This window comes from Anolis carolinensis, chromosome 4 (genome assembly GCF_035594765.1).
Source record: "Anolis carolinensis isolate JA03-04 chromosome 4, rAnoCar3.1.pri, whole genome shotgun sequence".
In the NCBI taxonomy this organism is placed as follows: domain Eukaryota; kingdom Metazoa; phylum Chordata; class Lepidosauria; order Squamata; family Dactyloidae; genus Anolis; species Anolis carolinensis.
In genome coordinates, this window is record NC_085844.1 from 150,673,560 (window position 1) to 150,694,248 (window position 20,689).

Consider the following 20,689-nt stretch of genomic DNA (forward strand, 5'->3'; position numbering starts at 1 on the left):
TCTGACCTCAGGCATTTTGGATAAAGGATACTCAGCCTTTAGTGAAATCAGAGGGAGATAATTAATGCAGAAATAATTAAAAGTGATAATTACATTGTGGCCTCAGTCCAGTCCTATTCCATATACATCCAAAGAGCAAACAAGAAATCACTATAAGCATAAGGAAGAATAAAATGTGTGGATATGGAGGAAACTTCAACAAGCAAAACCCGATAAACCCAAGGAACTCTACTGCAAGAACTCCTGCTTCTTGTCCACAAGAGCCTTCGGGTCATTTTCTTCCTTTTCGCCAGTGTCTTGATGGAGTGAGGAGTAGGGGTAAGGAGACCAAGAAAAACCCAAGCTACAGAACAATAATTCCACTTAACTGCCATAGCATTATGTGAAATCCTGTTTTGTAGTTTCCACTAGAGTTCTCCAGCTAAGATTTCTAAATGCCTCTTCCTCAACTACAAATCCCATGATTTCATAGGATGTTGCCATGGCAGTTATAGTGGAATCATCTATAATGTGAAATATGCAGTGGTCCCAGCCTTCAGATGGATCTACCCTGCTTAAGGAAAAGGTTTTCCCCTGACACTAACTCTGGGATATGGTGCTCATCTCCATTTCTAAGCTGAAGAGCCAGTGTTGTCCAGAGACATCCCCAAGGTCATGTGGCTGGCATGACTGTCTGGAGTGCCGTTACCTTCCTGCAAGAGCGGTATCCATTGATCTACTCACATTTGCATGTTTTCAAACTGCTAGGTTGGCAGAAGTTGGGACTAACAGCGCGAGCTCACCCCACTCCCCAGATTCGAACTGCTGACCTTTTGGTCAGCAAGTTCAGCAACTCAGCAGTTTAATGCGCTGTGCCATCGGGGGCTACCTGGCTTACCTGAGGTATAATAAAGGGGCTGTCTCAGTGGCATCCTACTGATTTAATATATAGTTCAAAAGTCAATCTATTTGAGTGTTCAAGAAGAGTGAAATGTGACTTACATGTTAAATCAGAAATTTAAGCAGGCCACGTCTAACAGACTTTGGGGAAGAACAGCTTTAGAAAATATCAAAAACTATGGAACGAAGGGACAGCTGTTACAGTCCTTACACGCTAACTGGGATTAGTCCATGCAGCTATTTAAAATTGTCTTGAGGAGTACAACTCTGGGAACAACTGCATCCATATTCATATCCAGCTGCTACTCTTGTCATGATGTGGGGAGGGATTAAGATTCAATGATATTCCTTTTTAAATTAAGATGATCTTGTTCTCAGAATCCTCCCCCACTTCCTACAAGCTTTGTTTCCCAATGTGCCCTGATAAGGTTCTCTGAAAGCAAACTCCTACAGCAAAATCCATTAGGAGCTGGAACTGAATACAGAAAGTATGTCAGGGGTGGCTGGGAGGTGGACCCGAAAAAAGAATGCAATCAGCAGGCCAGATCAAATGACTGCAAACATTACATTCATCAGTCAATGTCCATTGGGCTGCGAGAAATGTTTGCTCATGACCAGCAAGAGAAACCATAGCTCAAACACATTTTTAAACAAACTGAGCACAATATTTTTTGGAAAATAAGCTTGGTAGAAGTAGCTGTAAAGGAAACTATTTTAATTGTCAAATCTCATAAATCTTGCTTCGGGAAGTCTTGCCCAGACCCTGGCTGTTGAAGTTTCTGAGCATCAGGATGGGATGTCTTGGTTGTGGCACCGTCATAGACAAAACTGGCTTAATGCCAGACAAAACTGACAGCTGGCCAGTTTCTCCTTTTGCTATGAAAATCTAGTTAGGAACAGAGATAAATAGAAATAGGGGAAAGAAGAAAAAATCTACCTAGAAATGGGTTTAGAGGAGAACAATTATTTAAAAAATTCTGAAACAGAAATCTTTTGAGAATTATTCTTAGATTGACATCCTAGACAAATTAATCTAGGCCTATGTACTGCTGAACTCAGTCAGATTCAAAAGAAGTAGTCTTCAAAGCTGTAGAAAGCTGCTTATTTCTCTTCACTGGTTTGGGCTTTCACAGATTTTTTTGGTTGTTGTCACTGCCTCATCCACTTTTTTAATATGGGGAGCTATTTGTAGCTGTTTTGTAATAATGCACTGAATCTATATAGGACTTTTCCAAAAGTTTAGGATTTTTTTAAAAAATTGAGGACATTGTTTGTTGAGATGGTTGGTAGTTTCAAGGGCAAATTTTCTTCTTTGTCACTTCTTCCTTTGGATTGATAGTGTTATCGTGCAAATGTGGCATTTCACTGAGGCACTGATATATTATTATTATTTAAAACACAACAAGATGAGTCCACAGCAGACACTCTGCTGACTGTTGTATTGGATCACACGTCGGACACTTCCCAAGTGTCTAGGACTGTGTGATGTATCGGCAAATAATGTGTGCAGATCCCAGTAAGGTGGCCTTCTGCAGCTGGAAGGTGGTAATTTTATCTGTGCCGATTGTGTTCAAGTGCAGGCCAAGGTCTTTAGACACTGCACCCAGTGTGTCAATCACCACTGGGACCAGCTTGACTGGCTTGTGCCAGAGTCTTTGCAATTCGATCTTTAAATCCTCATATCCTCCTCAATCCTACTGTCACCTGGGATTGCTACATTGACAATCCATACATTGTTTTTTAACATGATCGTGAGGTCAGGAGTATTGTGCTCCAAAACTCTGTCTGTCTGAATTCGGAAATCCCAGAGTAGCTTGACATGTTCATTCTCTGTAACCTTTTCAGGCTTGTGATCCCACCAGATCTTTGTATAGGCAGATGGTATTTGTGGCACAAGTTCCAATGAATCATCTGAGCAACGGTGTTATGCCTCTGCTTGTAGTCTGTCTGTGTGATCTTCTTGCAGCAGCTGAGGATGTGATCTATTGTTTCATCTGCTTCCTTGCAGAGTCTACATTTGGGATCTGTCGTCGACTTTTCAATTTTGGCTTTGATGGCATTGGTTCTAATGGCTTGTTCTTGGGCTGCCAGAATCAGGCCCTTCGTCTCCTTTTTCAAAGTTCCATTTGTGAGCCACAGCCATGTTTTTTCTTTGTCAATTTGACTCTCAGTTTTTCCCGGGAACTGTCCTGGAAGAGCCTTCTTTCGCCAGTTTTCTCTTTTGCTCTGGTTTGTGTTTTTATGGTATTCACTCTTTGTCTTTTGCAATTGAAGCAGTTTATTACTATTGACTTCCTTCAATGTTGGTTCTTGACTGCCTTTCACATAATCTGCCAGGGCATGTTTCTCTTCTTCTACCATTTGTTTCACTTGCAGAAGCCCTTTGCCTCCTGATTTTCTGGGCAGGTAAAGTCTGTCGACATCACTACACGGGTGTAATGAGTAGTGGATTGTCATTAGTTTTCTTGTTTTTTTGTCCAGATCATCTAGCTCTGCTTGTGTCCAGTTCACAATTCCAGCAGTGTATCTAATGATGGGTATGGCCCAGGTGTTGATAGCCTTGATCGTGTTTCCGTTATTTAATTTGCTCTTCAAAATCTTTCTGACTCTTTGGATATATTCTTTGCTGCCCACCTTTTTCTTTCTTAAGGTTAGCTCTGCATCTCATGGTGCCAGAGCACAGCCTGTTCAGTGCTTTTCAAGTTGCCCAGTCTTCTGTGTGCCCAGGAGGACTTCTGATCTAGCTGTCGGAGCTCTTTTGGCAGGTCTTTCTGCAGTCTTGGAATGTATAGCACTATACAAAGAAGAAGAAGAGAAATTGACTTTTTGGTTGTGACCTATCTTGGAATTAATACAAATAATTAAAAAGAAATGCATTTGAGAGCAGGAATAAAATGTTGTAGCTGATGCTAGGAATTGCCAAGAAATAATCTGAGGCAATGGGAGTATCTACGTTTTACCCCTACAAATGTATCCATCCATACCTTTAGGACAGAGTCCACTGCATTAAAAGACCACATGATTTAAAGTAAGTATGAGGGCTCTTCCAAATGAAGCAGATGTGTTGGGAGATTGCTATATTTGTTGCAAAGTTTTTGGGGTTTTTTTAAAAAAAAATTCAAATGATTGAGTGCAGCCACACTGTAGAATTAATGCAGTTTTATACCACTTTAACTGACACAGCTTATAGCTTTGGAATCCCGAGATCTATAATTTTGTGAGACCAATACTTTTTGGCTAAAGATCTTGAAAACTACCATTTGACACCACTTTAGCTGCCATGGTTATGTTATCTTTAACCTTGTCTGCTAAAGAATATTGATATCTCACCAAATACAAATCCCAGGATTTCATAGTTTTGAGCCATAATAGTTGAAATGGTGTAAAACCGCATTAATCCTACAGTGTAGATGCAAGCTTAGTTTTTGGGGAAAGTTTCTGTGCAATTTGAGTGCCTTGTTTTGCACAAAAAGTAGGCAAGATGTCAGTTCTTGCAGCCACAGTTGTAAATTTAGTTGTGAAATCCACAATGTGTTCCAGTATTTGATTACAAGATCTGCCAAAGCTGCCCATTGCATTCTGCACCTTGTGCTGATTGCATCCATAGTATACCAAGGACTAGTTAACAGGTAATGATTTATATTCTGCTAACTATATAGTATCAAGCAATAATGTGCCTGTCTAAATAAGCCATAAAACACAGAACATTAATCCCATTCAATGTTCACAACATTTCTGTGGTTGTCTCTTGGTCAGAAGATGTCAAAGGGTGTGGTATGACCAACTATATATCTTACATGTTCTTTTTCAATCTCAACGCAAGACGAGTTGACTAAAACCACAAGTGTGGACCTGGAGCTATATCAGGTCAAAACAAAATAGTGTTTTTCTGACAATATATCAGAGGTTCTCAAAGTGTGCTCCGTAGAGCCCTTGGGGCTCTGCAGGTGATAGTGAGGGGCTCCATAGCGCCATGCTGCTCCCTGCCTCCTCCTCTTTCCTCCTCCTGAGAAATGCAGGGAAACTAAAGTTTTGAGCTGCTGGAAATAGCAGCAGCAGCAGTAACAGTGTCCTCCCAGACCCTTTCCCCCATCTCCCTCGCTACCCAAACTCTTTTTCTCACCTCTGAGCCTCCCCCCACTTTTTTTGCTTCTAAAACCCTATTTCCATCCCTCTGCTCAGAGGGTGCTTTGATTATGTTTTTCCTGCATGGCAAAAAAGGGTTGCACTTGATGGCTTCTGGGGTTTCTGAAATTATTATTATCATTATTATTAAGGCTGGATGGCCACCCATGGGGAGTGCTTTGTGCTTTTCCTGCATGGCAGAAGGAAGTTGGACTGGATGACATCAGGGGTCTTCCACTGAAATACTGTTAAGTTTATGTTGGTTAAAATTGTTATTCATTTTAAATATTTAAACATTTGCAGAAAGTTATCATATTCTGATCAGTAAACAGCATGGAAATATTGTTTTGTGTTCAGAAAATACTGTTTTCTGTGCAAAATAATCATATATGAATTTTCCACAAAATAAATCCTCAACTGCAAATATAATCATCAGTCCAGAATTCTTAACCATTTCCTAAAACTCAAGAAATATGTTTCTCTGACATTTGTCAAGTATTTTTTTAATATTCTTCCCATCTGTAAATACTTTACTTGGGATTTACAATTATCAGAATAAAGGAGCAAGCAGGTGAGCACAGCATGGTTTATCACTGCTATGCAATTCATCTTCAACTATAAGGTCATGACAGAAACTTCATAAAGACTATGTAGTGTTTGCAAATACCTATAAAAGTAAATAATCCAAATGCTCCCCTATTACAAAGGCAAGATCAAATCATATTCATCCCACCACTCATTTTGTAAATGCATGGATTATATTTTTAATTTTTTTAAGTCCCACGTTGGATCTGAGGTTAGGCTGTTATTTAGCTTATTACTCACAGTCAGGGAAGCCTGAGGGAGGATAAAGCTGGAGTCTTCAAATACTTTCAAAGTTCTCTTGAAAGATAAAATGCCAGCTGTTCAAGTATGGCCACATTGATGGAGAGGCCAAAAGCCTTGGCATCAAGTTACAAGGAAGACAAGTGTGGCCAATTATTGAGAAATTCTTTGTGAGTGACTTCTCCCCAGGACTGCAACTTAAATAATAAGTAAAACATTCTGGGAAAATAACTGTTTCTCTTAATAGAAATACTAGTCAAGTATTGTTCATCACTTGAAAACGATATGCTATAACTGACCTTTTGTTGTCTGATTGCTAAAATTAAATATGCTAAATCAGAACACATCTTGCCTTTATGCACATCCATCTCTATACTTTCACTTTTTTGTTTTTTCTATAACCAGTGAAGTACTCTGGGAAGTTTGTAAAATAATGTTTAATATCTGCTTGTTATAAAACAATTTAAAATCTAAAAACAATTGAAACAGCTAGAGAATACTAACTGCTGAAGACAATGGGACAAAGATCTAAAAAGCACAAACAACTGAAAGACAGAGGGAGCATCTAAACTAGACACTGACAGGTTACTCTGGTGTAAATCTGACCCAGAGCAGCCACAGATCCAGCACATACTTGCTGAATTGAAGGTGGTGTACTGATAGATCAGGACCACATTGAACCAACTGGGCTGTTACCTCATCCTCTGTGCCCACCAGCCATGAAGCTCTGTTCAAACACCTGGTCACCATCTGTTGCATCTGCTCATGTCAAAATGGGGTGCCTCCATGATCAGCAAGAAGGAGAATGTTGGCCTCTTCCCTTTCTTGCTGGTTGCATGGGCACCGCATTCTGACATCAACAGAAACAACAGCCAGGTATTTGGGTGGAATTGACAGAGAACATCAGCAGCAACACGGTGGATGAAGTGACAGCCCATTGAGGCCAATATGGTTCTGGCCTGTCTGGACATTAGTCCTGAATTCAACATTTACTTTGTGGCAGATTTACGTTAGAGTGACTAGTCCACTGTATAGGCACTCCATTGTGATACCAGCAAACATGATGGAAAAAGGCAGGTGTTTGAACAGAGCTCCGTGGCTGGTTTAGAGTGGCAGTTATGACATGTAGGATAAGCCACCTCTTTTCCCCTATACAGATCAGGGCAAAGATGGGGGAGTACATCTGGAGAGGAACTGGAAATGATCCAGCTATTCTGATTGTTGCAAAGATCCAGGATATTCCAGTGTTTCCAGTGAACTCTGGAGTATCCTCCAAGGCTTCTTCTATACTGCCATATAATCCAGATTATCAAAGCAAATAATCTGCATTATCTGCTTTGAATTGGAATTATCTGCATCTACACTGTCAGATAATCCAGTTCAGAGTAGATAATTTGGATTCTACATGGCAGTGTAGAAGGGGCCCAACTTTGCCTAAAATGAATCAAAATCAATTGAAATCCAAAAAAAAAAAAACCAAGATATTCGCTGTCTCCACTATGCATATGGTGAGTCAAGTTTTTTGGTCAGTGTAAATAAACCCAAAGAAGCCTGGGAAAGGTTGTTACCCGACATAGATGGCCAACAAGCTTTCTAGGGAAAGTATTCCATATCAATATGCCACTGTTGAAAAGCCCTTCTCTCCAATAATCATCAGTGGTGTCGTGCTTTCGTATGGAATTGCGGTTTGTTTTGTGTAGTTTCATTCATTTCATCTCATTTTCGTATTTGTTCCCTCTAATGAAAACAAGGCACTTATACGAACAGAATTTTCATCTGGCTTGCGGAAAAAACGAAAATGTTTGGACCATTAGCTGTAATGGGAGGGCTTCAGAGGCTCACCCCCCCCCCCACACACACACACACACACCTCAGTTTTTGGGCGAGAGGGGTGAAAATCGCCACACACAGAGTGCATTTAGATTCCTTTTAGCCCACCAACTTTTTAAATGTTTGGGTCTTCTGCAGAGTACTATTGTTATTTATTATTATTATTATTATTATTAACACTCATTGGCACACATCAGCTGTCATGGGGAAGCAGCCCTCTTTCAGACTTAGCTTAAGGTCCCAGAATAACTGTTGTTCTTAATATTAATATTAAGACCCATTGGTACACATCAGATGTCATGGAGAAGCAGACCTCTCTCAGACTCAGCTTAGGGTACCAGAGTACCTATCGTTATTTATATTAATATTATTATTAATACCCATTGATACACATCAGCTGTAATGGGAAAGCAGCCCATTACAGCAGCCCAGTACCTGCTTATTGTTACAGAGCCAAAACAAAAGAAAAACGAAAGCAAGCACGATGACTGTGCGGCTTTCATTTTCATGTCACCTCTCATTTCCTATGAAAATGTTATCATTAGTTTTGTGTAGACAAATGGTCAAAACAAAACGATAGCACGGAGGAAACGAAGGAAAAAATTCATGCACATCTCTAATCATCAGTAACTAGGGCCCCATCTAAACTGCCATATAAAAACCATATTATCTTATTTGAACTGAATTATATGGCAGTGTAGACTCATATAATCCAGTTCAAACCATATAATCTGGATTGTCGTCTTTGGTAATCTGGATTATATGTCAGTATAGATCCAGTCTATATGACATAAGCTATTGTTTGGTACCGAAAAGAAGAATGCTTTCACCGGGAGTACTATTTACAGTCCCACTTCACTTTGAACAGAGAGTTTCTGTGTTGAGCCTACAACCAGAAACAAAAACAACAAAAATGGCAGTAAATATATCAAACATACCCTTTTCTGACATGGGCATAGAGTGATGGGGAAATGCTCACTTCCTGACTTCTCCTTGTACTCCAGTTACTAAATGCATGGAATTTGTGTGCTATTTTTCCCAAAATGAGATGCTTTGTTGCTAATTCTGCCTGTATCCGCACTGCAAAAATTTAGCAGCTTGACATCACTTTAACTGCCAGTGCTCAATGCTGTGGAATGCTAAGATTTTTAATTTTGTGAGATGTTTACCCTTCTCTGTCATGGTAAACTACAAATCCCAAGATCCTACAGGATGGAGCTATGTCAGTTGGTGTGGTGTCAAATTGCAGATTTCTGCAGTGTAGATACAACTTTTGTAAGCCAAATGTAAACAGTTGGCCAATTCCCACATTCATATATACTTACAGAAATTAAACAGGTACATTTACATGAGGTAGAACGTGTGGAATTCCCAAGATCTTGTAACATCTTGAGCTACTCATATTACACTTTTAAGAGATTAACCAGGGTTTTGCTTTTGTCCAACAAGCGAGTATTCTTTTTCATCATTCTACCTGTCTTGAAAGGTTTGCGTATATTTTTTACAAAGCTCACCTTTTCATTAAAAGAATTTGGCTAGTTTCTCAACAACATAAAGTTTCCTTCTGAAGTTGTAAACAAAATTCAGTCGGGCCTTCAATGTTCAAAATTCCAGGTACAGTAGAGTCTTGCTTATCCAACCTTCGCTTATCCAACAGTCTGTATTATCCAATGCAGTCTCCCTTTTAGTTGTCAATGTTTTTGTAGTCAATGTTTTCAATACATTGCAATGTTTTGGTGCTAAATTCATAAATACAGTAATTACTGCATAACGTTACTGTGTATTGAACTGCTTTTTCTCTCAATTTGTTGAAAAACACGATGTTTTGGTGCTTAATTAGTAAAATCATAACGTAATTTGATTTTTAATAGGCTTTTCCTAAACCCCTCCTTATTATCCAACATTTTCGCTTATCCAATGTTCTGCCGGCCCATTTACATTGGATAAATGAGGCTCTACTGTATAGTGAAAACATTCATTAAAGTTTGGCACATTTTGAAGATCTTTAACCATTCTGAAGTGTCATGGGAAGATTTAAACCTGCCAGAAAAAAAATTATCTTCAGCTGAGAAACTTTTGCTCAGTTTCAATACCTGGACAGTGCTCTAGCTCTGTATCACAATAAGAATTCAAAGAGTTAAAATCAACTGTTGTGAAATGCAAAGTGTTTTTAATGACATCTCAGTAAAAATGAGCTTAGAAGAGTTCCTTTTTTAAGGCTGAGCTTCACACTCTAATTAAAGGATAAACCTAAATTGCAAATGTCATTATTTTACACATCATCCAATATAAAAATATGTAAATGTATGTGTATACATTCAAACACTCATATACATATACATACACGTCCACATTGTGTCACAGCCAAGGCAAATATGAGTTGCATTATACTAGTTGGGAAGCACTTTATCTGGGCAGTTAATAGTTAATCTATGGCATGCAAAGTGTGCATATTATTATTACAACAAAGAATTGGCAGCTGCCGAAGGAAAAGGGCTTGTGCCTCTGCCGTTCAAACTTGTCAGTCAACTCATGCCAGTTCTGGACGTCTGCTTCCCCAGCACTCCCTCATTACATGTGTCTGTCTGAGCCGACTTGCTCATCTGTTTGGAGACACACTGCATAAATCGGGAATTCTCCCTCCTCTGTGGAATCACAACCCTTTCCTGAAGCATCTGCCTTACCAGCCTCCTCCGTCTTTTCCTTACGGGTGCTTCTGTTTGCTTATGCATTTGTCTCCTGGCTGCTTTCACAACCTATACATTTGATTTCTAGAATGGAAGAAGCTGAACTGCTGAAAGAAAGATTGCAGGCCATCACGGTAAGTGTTTATCGTGATTATATACGTATAATATTGCTTTAGAGAATTATTAGCACGTCTCCCCAGACTGTCTGAGATCCTTTGTTTCTGTTCTTATTTGGTTTGCCTTTGGACACAACAAACTTTGGGGATTCAGGATAATTCTGTGTGTGAATGACACTTTTGGAGTGTATATGATTTGACAGATAGATCTGGGTGCTTGAATGCAGCCAATGTGGGAGTTGTGCTATGTTTTATATCAGGCATATGTGATGCTGTCATTAAGGCTGAGGCTGGGTGAGTATGCCTGCCTGGCTGCCTGCATTTGAAGGTCAAAAAGCTAGGGAAATGCTGGAGCTAAAGAATTTCTCAATACAAAGAGAAGCACACAGGGCACTAAGCATTTTACTTTAGTTAAATGTGGGTTGGTAGTTCATGTGAGCTCCGAAGTTTTTGGAAAAGAGCACACAGGGTGATATTCAAACCAATTCATATGATGGTCAGATGACATTATGTAGTAAAAATATATGTGAAGCAGTTGAAGGAAGCAGATTCAGAAGTGGGTGGAGATTATTTTAGAGGAGAAAGATATGGGTCAGTCACTTCAGCAAACAAAAAAAAATCCTCTAACACATGCTGCAGCCCTCACATTCTCGTGCTAATTGTTGTTGTGTACTTTCAAGTTGTTTATGGTTTATTGAGAGCCTAAGGCAAACAGCTGAGCTGCTGAACTTGCTGACCAAAAGGTCAGTGGTTCGAATCTGGGGAGCAGGAGTGAGCTCCCGCTGTTAGCCCCAGCTTCTGACAACCTAGCAGTTTGAAAACATGCAAATGTGAGTAGATCAATGGGTACCACTCCGACAGGAAGGTAACAGCTCCATGCAATCATGCCAGCCACATGACCTTGGAGATGTCTACTGACAATGCTGGCTTTTCGGCTTAGAAAGGGAGATGAGCACCAACCCCTAGATTTGGACACGACTAGACTTAATGTCAGAGGAAAACCTTTACCTACCTAAGGCAAACTTAACAAAGAATTTTAGGAGGCTGAAAGCGTGTCACTTACTCAAGGCCATCCAGTGGGTTTCTATTGTGGTCTCTGGTTTTCAAGGTTATAATTCTATTGTTAAGTGACCTTTAGAAATATTAGAACTTATGATAACATTACAAATAAATTGAAGACTGTAATTACAATTAAAACTTGAAAACATGGGTTCAAAACACACATAAAAGAACAATAAAAAGAAACAATTATCCAAAACCTGCCTCAATAAAGAGGCCTTTACCTGTCCAAAGAATGACAACTTGGAGGGTGTGAACTGAACTTCCTTAGTAGAGAATTCCAAAACCTAGACACAACAACTGAGAAGGTCTAGTACACCATTCAAGCTAAGAAATTAGCTTTACTTTAAGAACAGAGCTGTGATTGGCAGTCATTGTGATGCAGTAATATTCATAATCAAAGAGAACGCTTCTGAAGTTAGGCACAACTTCCTTTGGGAAAGAACACTTCAAACTTTGGGTTGATTTGGATTTATATACATTTATGTTGCTCTCAATATGACCCAGGCTTGTGAACCAAGAGGCAAATTTTAAAAGTCAGGGAACAATGGGTTACAATGATTTTCTTTAATGGGAATTTAGCCTCAGTTCAGCCCACCCACATAGAGAGCAAAGGTTTCTCATTGGCAGAATGATGTCAGCCCCAGGTTGTGTAGCCAACCTTGCAAATATACTCTCACTGTATAATCTGAAATGATTTTTGTAATTGTTCCAGCATGGGGAGAATATGGGATTCCCTGCCCGCCCGCCCCATTAATGTATTTTGGTTTTGTTAAAATGGGATGAGGGGTTTCAGGCAAAAGATTTCACTGTGGAAAAATATATGGGGTTAAGAACAAAAAACAAGATAGCCTTGCTAGGGTCAATCCTACTGTTAAGCAACATGGCAAAATTGTCTGAGGTAGCAGGTGCTGAGGAGTAGGATCAAATGAGAATCTTTCACACCACATAATTATAGCACTATGATTCTGCATTAACTGCCACAGTAATATTTTATGGAATCCTAGAATATAGAGAGATGCATATAGAATTATCACCCAGAGAACTCCCCTGGAGCCTCACCAAACTACATACTCAAGGATACCATTGGATGCAGCCATGGCAGTTAAGGTGAAATTTAAAAGGTAAAGGTTTCCCCTTGACATTAAGTCTAGTCGTATCCAACTCTGGGGGATGGTGCTCATCTCCATTTCTAAGACGAAAAACTGGGGTTGTCCGTAGACATCTCCAAGGGCATGTGGCAGCATGACTTTATGCAGTGTTGTTACCTTCCTGCTGAAGCGGTACCTATTGATCTACTTACATTTGCATGTTTTCAAACTACTAGGTTGGCAGAAGCTGGGGCTAACAGCAGGAGCTCACCCTGCTCCCCAGATTCGAACTGCCAACCTTTTGGTCAGCAAGTTCAGCAGCTCAGTGGTTTACCTGCTGCACCACCAGGGGCTCTAAGTAGAATTACAGTAGAGTCTCACTTATCCAACATAAACAGGCCAGCAGAACATTGGATAAGCGAATATGTTGGATAATAAGGAGAGATTAAGGAGAAGCCTATTAAACATCAAATAAGGTTATTGTTTTACAAATTAAGCACCAAAAATCATGTTATACAACAAATTTGACAGAAAAAGTAGTTCAATATGCAGTAATGCTACATAGTAATTACTGTATTTATGAATTTAGCACCAAAATATCACGATGTATTGAAAGCACTGACTACAAAAATGCGTTGGATAATCCAGAACGTTGGATAAGCGAATGTTGGATAAGTGAGACTCTACTGTATAGTGCTATAATTAAGTGGTGTGGAAGGGCCCAATTTATGTGGTAGTTCTTCCTGGCCACCCTGGAAGTTGTCCTGATCCCCTAAAATAATCTTCTGCAGTTGCCTTCCCATCAGCTTCTGTATGTGGAATGGGAGAGGAGGATGTTGTCCTTTCCTTTGCCTCAGGCCATGAAATATCTTGAACTGGTCATGGGACTCATATGAATATTCTGAGGGTCAACAAACTACTGAAATAAATATCTGAAGAGTCAGCTGAGGGGAAGTGAGAGATCTTGTTCGGACATCTTAGAAATATTAAGAACGTATACTATTTAAGGTTCAAAGGTCAGAGAAAGTGAGTTTACTTAGCAGCAAAAAAACTCTCTAATAGGTATATCTGTAAGCACACATATCTAGCAATTGGAGAGTTTGTTCAGTCTGATGATTTACTCTATTAATGACTGGATTATTTCAAGGCTTTCTGTAGACATTTACTAGAAAAAGAAAGCCTGAGATTCAGAGACTGGTAGCAGGATCAAATTCTTGAATTCTGGATTACCTGACCCACTCAAAACTGCTACCAGGATGTACCTCAGTAAACAAACTTTAAAAATAGAACTCAGAGATCAACAATGTACCAGCTATCATTCATTTCTCAAATTTGTCAGCTGTCAGTGTGTTAGAGAAGCAGAGGCTTGAGTTATTGCAAAGTATATAAACATTATAGGGACAAGTATAAATATTAGACTATCAAATTATTTACTTGTTGATATTTACCTCTGGATGTACTCAAGATTACTCCTAACTGCAATTAATATTCTTCATTAAGTTTTGAGCAGATAATGGAAATTCACCCTAGCCTGCTTGATAATTTCTATCTATCTGAAATTATTTCCTATCAAACTAACTTCAGTTAAATCCCTCCTTTTTTGTTTTTCTGGTGGTATTGTAGTAAATGCATAAAGAACATAAATATCTTTTGAGATATTAAGAAAATGGCTCTTGGAATCAGATCAAATGAATTGGAGTTTGTTTTTATCTAATTATTGTTCACTGAAACAAAATTATTTGACAAAAATCATTTTAGAAATGCACCTCTAAGATAAACATCCTTCATGTGGTCTTTTGTTTATTATTTTGCTTATGCTGATGCAGACACTTCATATGCAGGAAAGAAAAAAATAAATGCATGCTTTCCACAAGTATGCTGAGCTTTCTTTTCAAAATACAGTGTGGTTAACATTTCCTTTTCCTAAGGATGCATTGGAATTGTAGTTTTGTCCCATTGTTTACAACTTTCTACACTGCCATATAATGCAGTGTAAGTCACATAAGCCTCCATGCATGCACAGAATACAAGCAGGCTAATGCGACTGTACTCAGGGTAAGCCGTTTAATGTGGCTGCATCCAGAGTTCAAAACACACACACACACACACACACACACAAGGAAGGTCCAACTCCTGCTCCATGATTTGAATCTTCCCTTTTATTGGGCTGTGGGGACAGCCATCATATTCCTTGAGATCAACACTCCAGGCAGGCAGGCAGGATGACAATCCATTCCTACCCTCTGAATCTTCCAATTCTCCCCCAGAGAAGAAATAAAACACACCTACTGAATGATATCACCCTCCTTTTTCTGGTTCCAAGCCACGTGACTGGCAAAGGAACCTGGTAAGAGGAGAGGGGAGGAAACTTAGGACACCATTGTCTGGTCTCAATGCAGCTCGGAACCAGTATTTTTCGTGCCACATTATGTGCCTGTGTAGAAGGGTCTGAAGTTAACAGTGCATTATTTTATGCTTTAACTGCTCTATAGTTCACAGAATTCTTAGATGAAACCATGGCAGTTTGAACTGCATTATGTAGACCCATATAATGCAGTTTGAACTGTATAAAACTATATTATATGGGTCGACTGCAGTGGTCCTCAACCTGTGGGTCCTCAGAAGTTTTGGCCTTCAACTCCCAGAAATCCTAACAGTTGGTAAACTGGCTGGGATTTCTGGGAGTTGTAGGCCAAAATACCTGTTGACTCGAATATCCTATTGACTCGAATCTAATGCTCACCCTTTTCGGCTAAATTATCTTGCTGGAATTAGGGTGCACATTAGATTTGCTTAATATAGTAATATTACCACACCCGGGGGGGGGGGGGGGTAGCATCCTAGGACACTTCCCTTCCAGTCCAGTGACGGCTCATCACACAACTTCGCTGGACTTCCAGTGGAGACCCCACCCACAACCAAAGTGGAAGCATTATAGGAAGCTTCCCTCCAAACACGGGAACCTGCTCATGTTGTGGTGGTTCCAATGGCTTTGACAATACTTCCCTCATGTGATGGGGAAGCATTGCTGCGAGCAAGACGATGGATTCACCCGGCTGCCCCTCAGTTCACTGGTGAAGCAGTTAATGTGATAAGGTCCTTAGTTCTGAACCAAAGCAAAAGGGAAGCTGCTTTAGGAATACCTGGAGGACCTCTTTCAAGGACACAATCTCTGATTTAATTGTCATGGCTCAATTATGTGCTATTCTAGTTTGGTGAGGCTTCCATTTTCTTTGCCAGAGAAGGCTCAAGGCCTTATTTAACTATAGCCACCATGATTCCATAGCATTGAACCAAGGGAATTAAAATGGATTCATTCTACATCATAGATGCATCCCAATGTTTTCTTTTCCATTGTTGGAAGTTTTGGTGTTCCTAAAATTATGTTTTCAAAAAGGAAATTCCAAGCATGCATCAACTGTAATGCATACCTTTTTTGCCCAAATTACAACGAGTGCACTTTTTGCCACTGCAAATTACATTAGGCAACAAACACTTTTTTTGGTTTCAAGGGTTTGAAAATTGAAGTGCACATTATTTAATGGTGCATTAGACTTGAACAATGGAACTCTCTGCCCCAGAGTGTGGTGGAAGCTCGTTCTTTGGAGGCTTTTAAACAGAGACTGGATGGCCATCTGTCAGGGGGGATTTAAATGCAATTTTCCTGCTTCTTGACAGGGAGGTTGGACTAGATGGCCCATGAGGTCTCTTCCAACTCTATGATTCTATGATTCAAAATATCGTATATGGCAGTATAGATCCAGCCCGTGATTCCAGAGGCAGTGTAAGCCATCTATAAGTTTGCTATGTCGATTTGTTATTAAATGCTGTCTAGCTGACTTCAACTTACAGTGACCCTATGAATGAGAAACCTCAAAGCTCCCCTACCTTCAAAAGCCCTACTCAGGCCTTCAAATTCAGGGTCATGGTATCCTTAATTGTATCTATCTAGCTGTAAGTTTGTCTTCAGATTTTCCTATCTCCTTTTACTTTAATTGTGTTTTCTTGTGAATCATGTCTTCTCATGAGGTATACACTTGAGGTATAAATGGTATACACTTGAGGACCTTATCTAGTTCCTTCAAGCTACATTCTGTGAACTTCTTTCCACTTTTTTCTTCTCATCTTCTATTCAAGATAAATGCATTCTTCTTTCTAGCAGTTTAAAAAAACTCCCTACCACCATGTCCCCAATTCGAAAACCTTTTTGTGACAATTATACCTCTTTTCAGTCTGTAAAAGTGCTTAATTACACACAAAATCATAATTATAGCATATTTGTCACCTTTGTTTCTCACCATCCAGACTCAGAAAAAATAAACTTCATTTTATTTAACATCTCACAAGGATAATGTTACTGGTATGTCTTCCTTTTTCTTGAAAGTTTTCTTACAGCACTTAGTTCCAGTTTCAAAGGTGGATCAAGTAAGATGCAGAGTGGTAGCGCTGAGAAATTTCCAAGGCAATTTCTACACCTACAATCACAATAATGAGGAACTATGACTTAATGGGTCCTCCTTCAAATTATGGCTCATACCACTTTCAATTATTGTTACTGTTTTATAAACTGCCACCATCAACCTCCAAAAATATCTGCCCTCCCTATCCCTCTCCTTGTTCTTCCTGTTCACCTGTTCATCTGAGACATTGCAATTCCAGAAGGAAGGAAAAGAAGTAAACTGTTCTTGTTTCTCCCTCTTTACAGCTTTATGGTTTGTCCTAAAGAAACGATAACAAATACAAGTGTACTGAGAGCACTGATAACACAAAGAAGAAGACATTAGCGTGTTGATGCCGTGCCCTGCATCTTTTAATATATGTGTGCTTCCTCATTAATAACTTTTGCCATCTTGGTTTCATTCTTATGTTTCTTGGCCACAAATGTCCTATTACCTCATTGGGCAGGGGTACAACCAGTGGCATGTGCCAGTTCACCATCCCTTACACCACAGAACCCGCCACCTCCCATCCCATGATGCACTGAAACTTCCAGCAAGTTTGCATGGTTAAAAGGAAGGTGAAACAGCGCATACTGCCACTTTGGCAACACGGGAGGATTCCCGTATTGCCTTGGATCAATGGGAGGAAGCCAGGCAGCAGATGCTAAACCCCATGGGATGGGCTTACTAGTAAGACAGGCAATGAGGGGTATGATGTGCCTGGTTACCAACACCTCCAGTTGGGGATGCGGGAATCGCCATGATCCATGGTGAGTCTGATGGCACATCTGAAGAGAACCCTAGAGCTCAACTATACCAGGCAATTTGTGCCCCAGAGCAGCCCCAAAACTGGCACCTTTTTTGTTAAATATGGAACCATTGTTTACATAGCTGGGGAATGCAGCTGCCACTCTCTGCAACTTCTGGCTGCTGCATGAACCTCTGCTGGCATCAGAAGTGGATGCCCACACAATCACAAAGAAGGAAGGGAGATTAGCTTTTCATGTGAACACATATGCCAATGTCAGAATCATAGAATCATAGAATAGTAGAGTTGGAAGAGACCTCATGGGCCATCCAGTCCAACCCCCTGCCAAGAAGCAGGAAATCGCATTCATAGCACCCCCGACAGATGGCCATCCAGCCTCTGTTTAAAAGCCTCCAAAGAAGGAGCCTCCACCACAGTCCGGGGGAGAGAGTTCCACTGCCGAACAGCCCGAACAGTGAGGAAGTTCTTCCTAATGTTCAGGTGGAATCTCCTTTCCTGTAGTTTGAAGCCATTGTTCCATGTCCTAGTCTGCAGGGCAGCAGAAAACAAGCTTGCTCCCTCCTCCCTATGACTTCCCCTCACATATTTGTACATGGCTATCATATCTCCTCTCAGCCTTCTCTTCTGCAGGCTAAACATGCCCAGTTCTTTAAGCCTCTCCTCATAGGGCTTGTTCTCCAGACCTTTGATCATTTTAGTTGCCCTCTGTCACGCCCGAGGCAACAGAGCACTAAGAACCGACACACGGAGGCCAAAAACTATCTAATATCTTTATTAAGGAAATATGTAAGAATAATAAAAACAAGTAGGAAATATAGTCCAATAAAAGACCTTTCAGGGAAGGTCAGAAATAGTCCAAAATTATATTGTCCAATATTTTATATTAGAGTCCAAAGTTGTAAATCCAAACCGAAACACACTCTATTTGCAAGCAATAGAGTGGGGAAACGTCCAAAATCTCTCCAAAGTTCAGAGTAAGTCCTCAGCAAGAACTAGAAACAAGGCTTGATATTAGAAACAAGGTCCAAGGCTGGAAGCAAGGCAATATAATTCTTGAATACTTGGCTAGGCAAGGCAAGGCAAGGCAAAGGTACTGGAGTTTGCGAACTTCACGAAGTCCACACTTGGCTGGAAACACGAAATCACTCCTGAAGCTGATCTGTTGACTCCGCACGGAATTCTTCGTGTCGGGCACTTTTAACTCAGTCTCATTTCTCTGCAAAACAGGTGTCCTGAGCTTCCTTTCCCAAGGGAAAGAAGAGCGAAACACATCTCCCTCCAAATGCGTTCCTCCCTAGAATTTCCCAGGGGAACATGGCTAATTAACGTCTTGTTTAGCTGCTATTCTCAAGCTCCTCCGAACCTGCTCTTTCTCGCCCCTGCCCGCCGCATAGAACTGTTTCCTAGGAAAAGGAGGGGAGGCAGTGGGAAAGGCCTGTTCAAGGTCTTCCTTAATGGGCTCTCGGGTAGAATCATCAACAACAGGCATCTGGAAAGATTCCGGCTCTTGCTGAGCCGGCAAAAATCCCCTGTTTTCCTCCTCATCAGCCACAATGGCACTGGGATCAGGACTCCATGGCCCATGAGACATCACACCCTCCTCTGGACGCTTTCCAGGTTGTCAACATCTCCCTTCAACTGTGGTGCCCAGAATGGAGTACCTGTACAATTGGGATGAAAGATCAACACCTTTCTTCATGTTTGACATGTGATTTACCTGTTCTGATGTCAGCAGAGGAACCTGTGATGGACACGAGCTCTGTGGCCAACTAGCAGTGGTGATGACAGCAATATGGCCATGATCCCTGTGCTGATGAGCTAATGGCACTGATATCTCTACCAGTGATCCAGCTGTCCAAACTATCCCAAAGCCACAGGATACTCAGGAGTTTCCAGCAAACTCCAGAGCATTCTCTGATTTTACCTAAAGTTGGGCAAAGCTAGTTTAAAGCTAAAAGCCACAGGATACTCACCAGGAGTAGCTGTGCATCATGAAGACAGTCAGACTTCCTTTCACAGTAAACCTAGGATTTTTGCTTTGTGTAGGCAAGCTCCTAATATGTGAAAGTGGGAGGCCCACTGTCCAGGTTTTCTTCCCCTTTCCCAATCCTCAAGCCAGCAATGACTTCAGTAGCTTTTAATAGAGGTTTAAAATGTTGCTTTGAGGAACTTTTATATAGCAGAACTACAACCAATATGTATGCTAGTTGCATTCACATTAGCCATGTTACTTTTGTTTGTTTGGGGAGGAAGTTGTCATAGGGACGGCTCATATTGAGTGGATCATTTGACACACTTGCCATAAGCACAGAGTTATTCTATACATCATCCACATTGCACTTGAAGCATATATTCAGCTGAGGCAAGCTCTTTCTCACCAGCAAAGAGCAGGAAAACATGCCACCACAAGCCATGAAAATGAATGCTCTAGCCCTTAAACTTGTCAACTAGATGTGGCAACTTTAAACTAAAGGCATATATAATTATTCCATTTAATGACTCATACACTTATGCTTTTAAAGGAAACTAGAGGCTTGCAGCCAACAATTGGGCAGGCGGTTTTTAATTAATTTGTGAATATCAGTCTTCTGTTTCTCCCTAGCTTCTGGACTTGTGAACTTCTCTCCACATTCTCTGCCACTTCCTTTCTCATTTTACTTCACCACTTAACCTCAGCATTTCCATTTTCTCTTCTTTAGCTTAGGATTGCTAACTTTTAAAATATTTCTTTCTTAGGCTTCTCCTTATTCTCATCCCAACCTTTACCAACAGTCTTCTGCCTGCCCTCTACATAGTTAGAGTAGTTCAGTCAATGGCCATTGGAGACTCTGGGATCAGAACTTCTTAGCCACAGAAATATGTATTCCAA

The 20,689-nt window shown here is 40.4% G+C and overlaps 1 protein-coding gene across 1 annotated transcript in view; it reads left to right on the forward strand.

Moving 5' to 3' along the window:
- The window catches only part of palmd (palmdelphin), a 76,193-nt gene that overhangs the window by 23,516 nt on the left and 31,988 nt on the right, over positions 1-20,689 (forward strand). Inside the window, exon 3 of the mRNA XM_003220090.4 lies at positions 10,435-10,480. Coding sequence (XP_003220138.1) covers positions 10,436-10,480 — 45 coding nt within the window. The 5' untranslated portion in view covers position 10,435. The remainder of the gene's footprint in view (positions 1-10,434; positions 10,481-20,689) is intronic.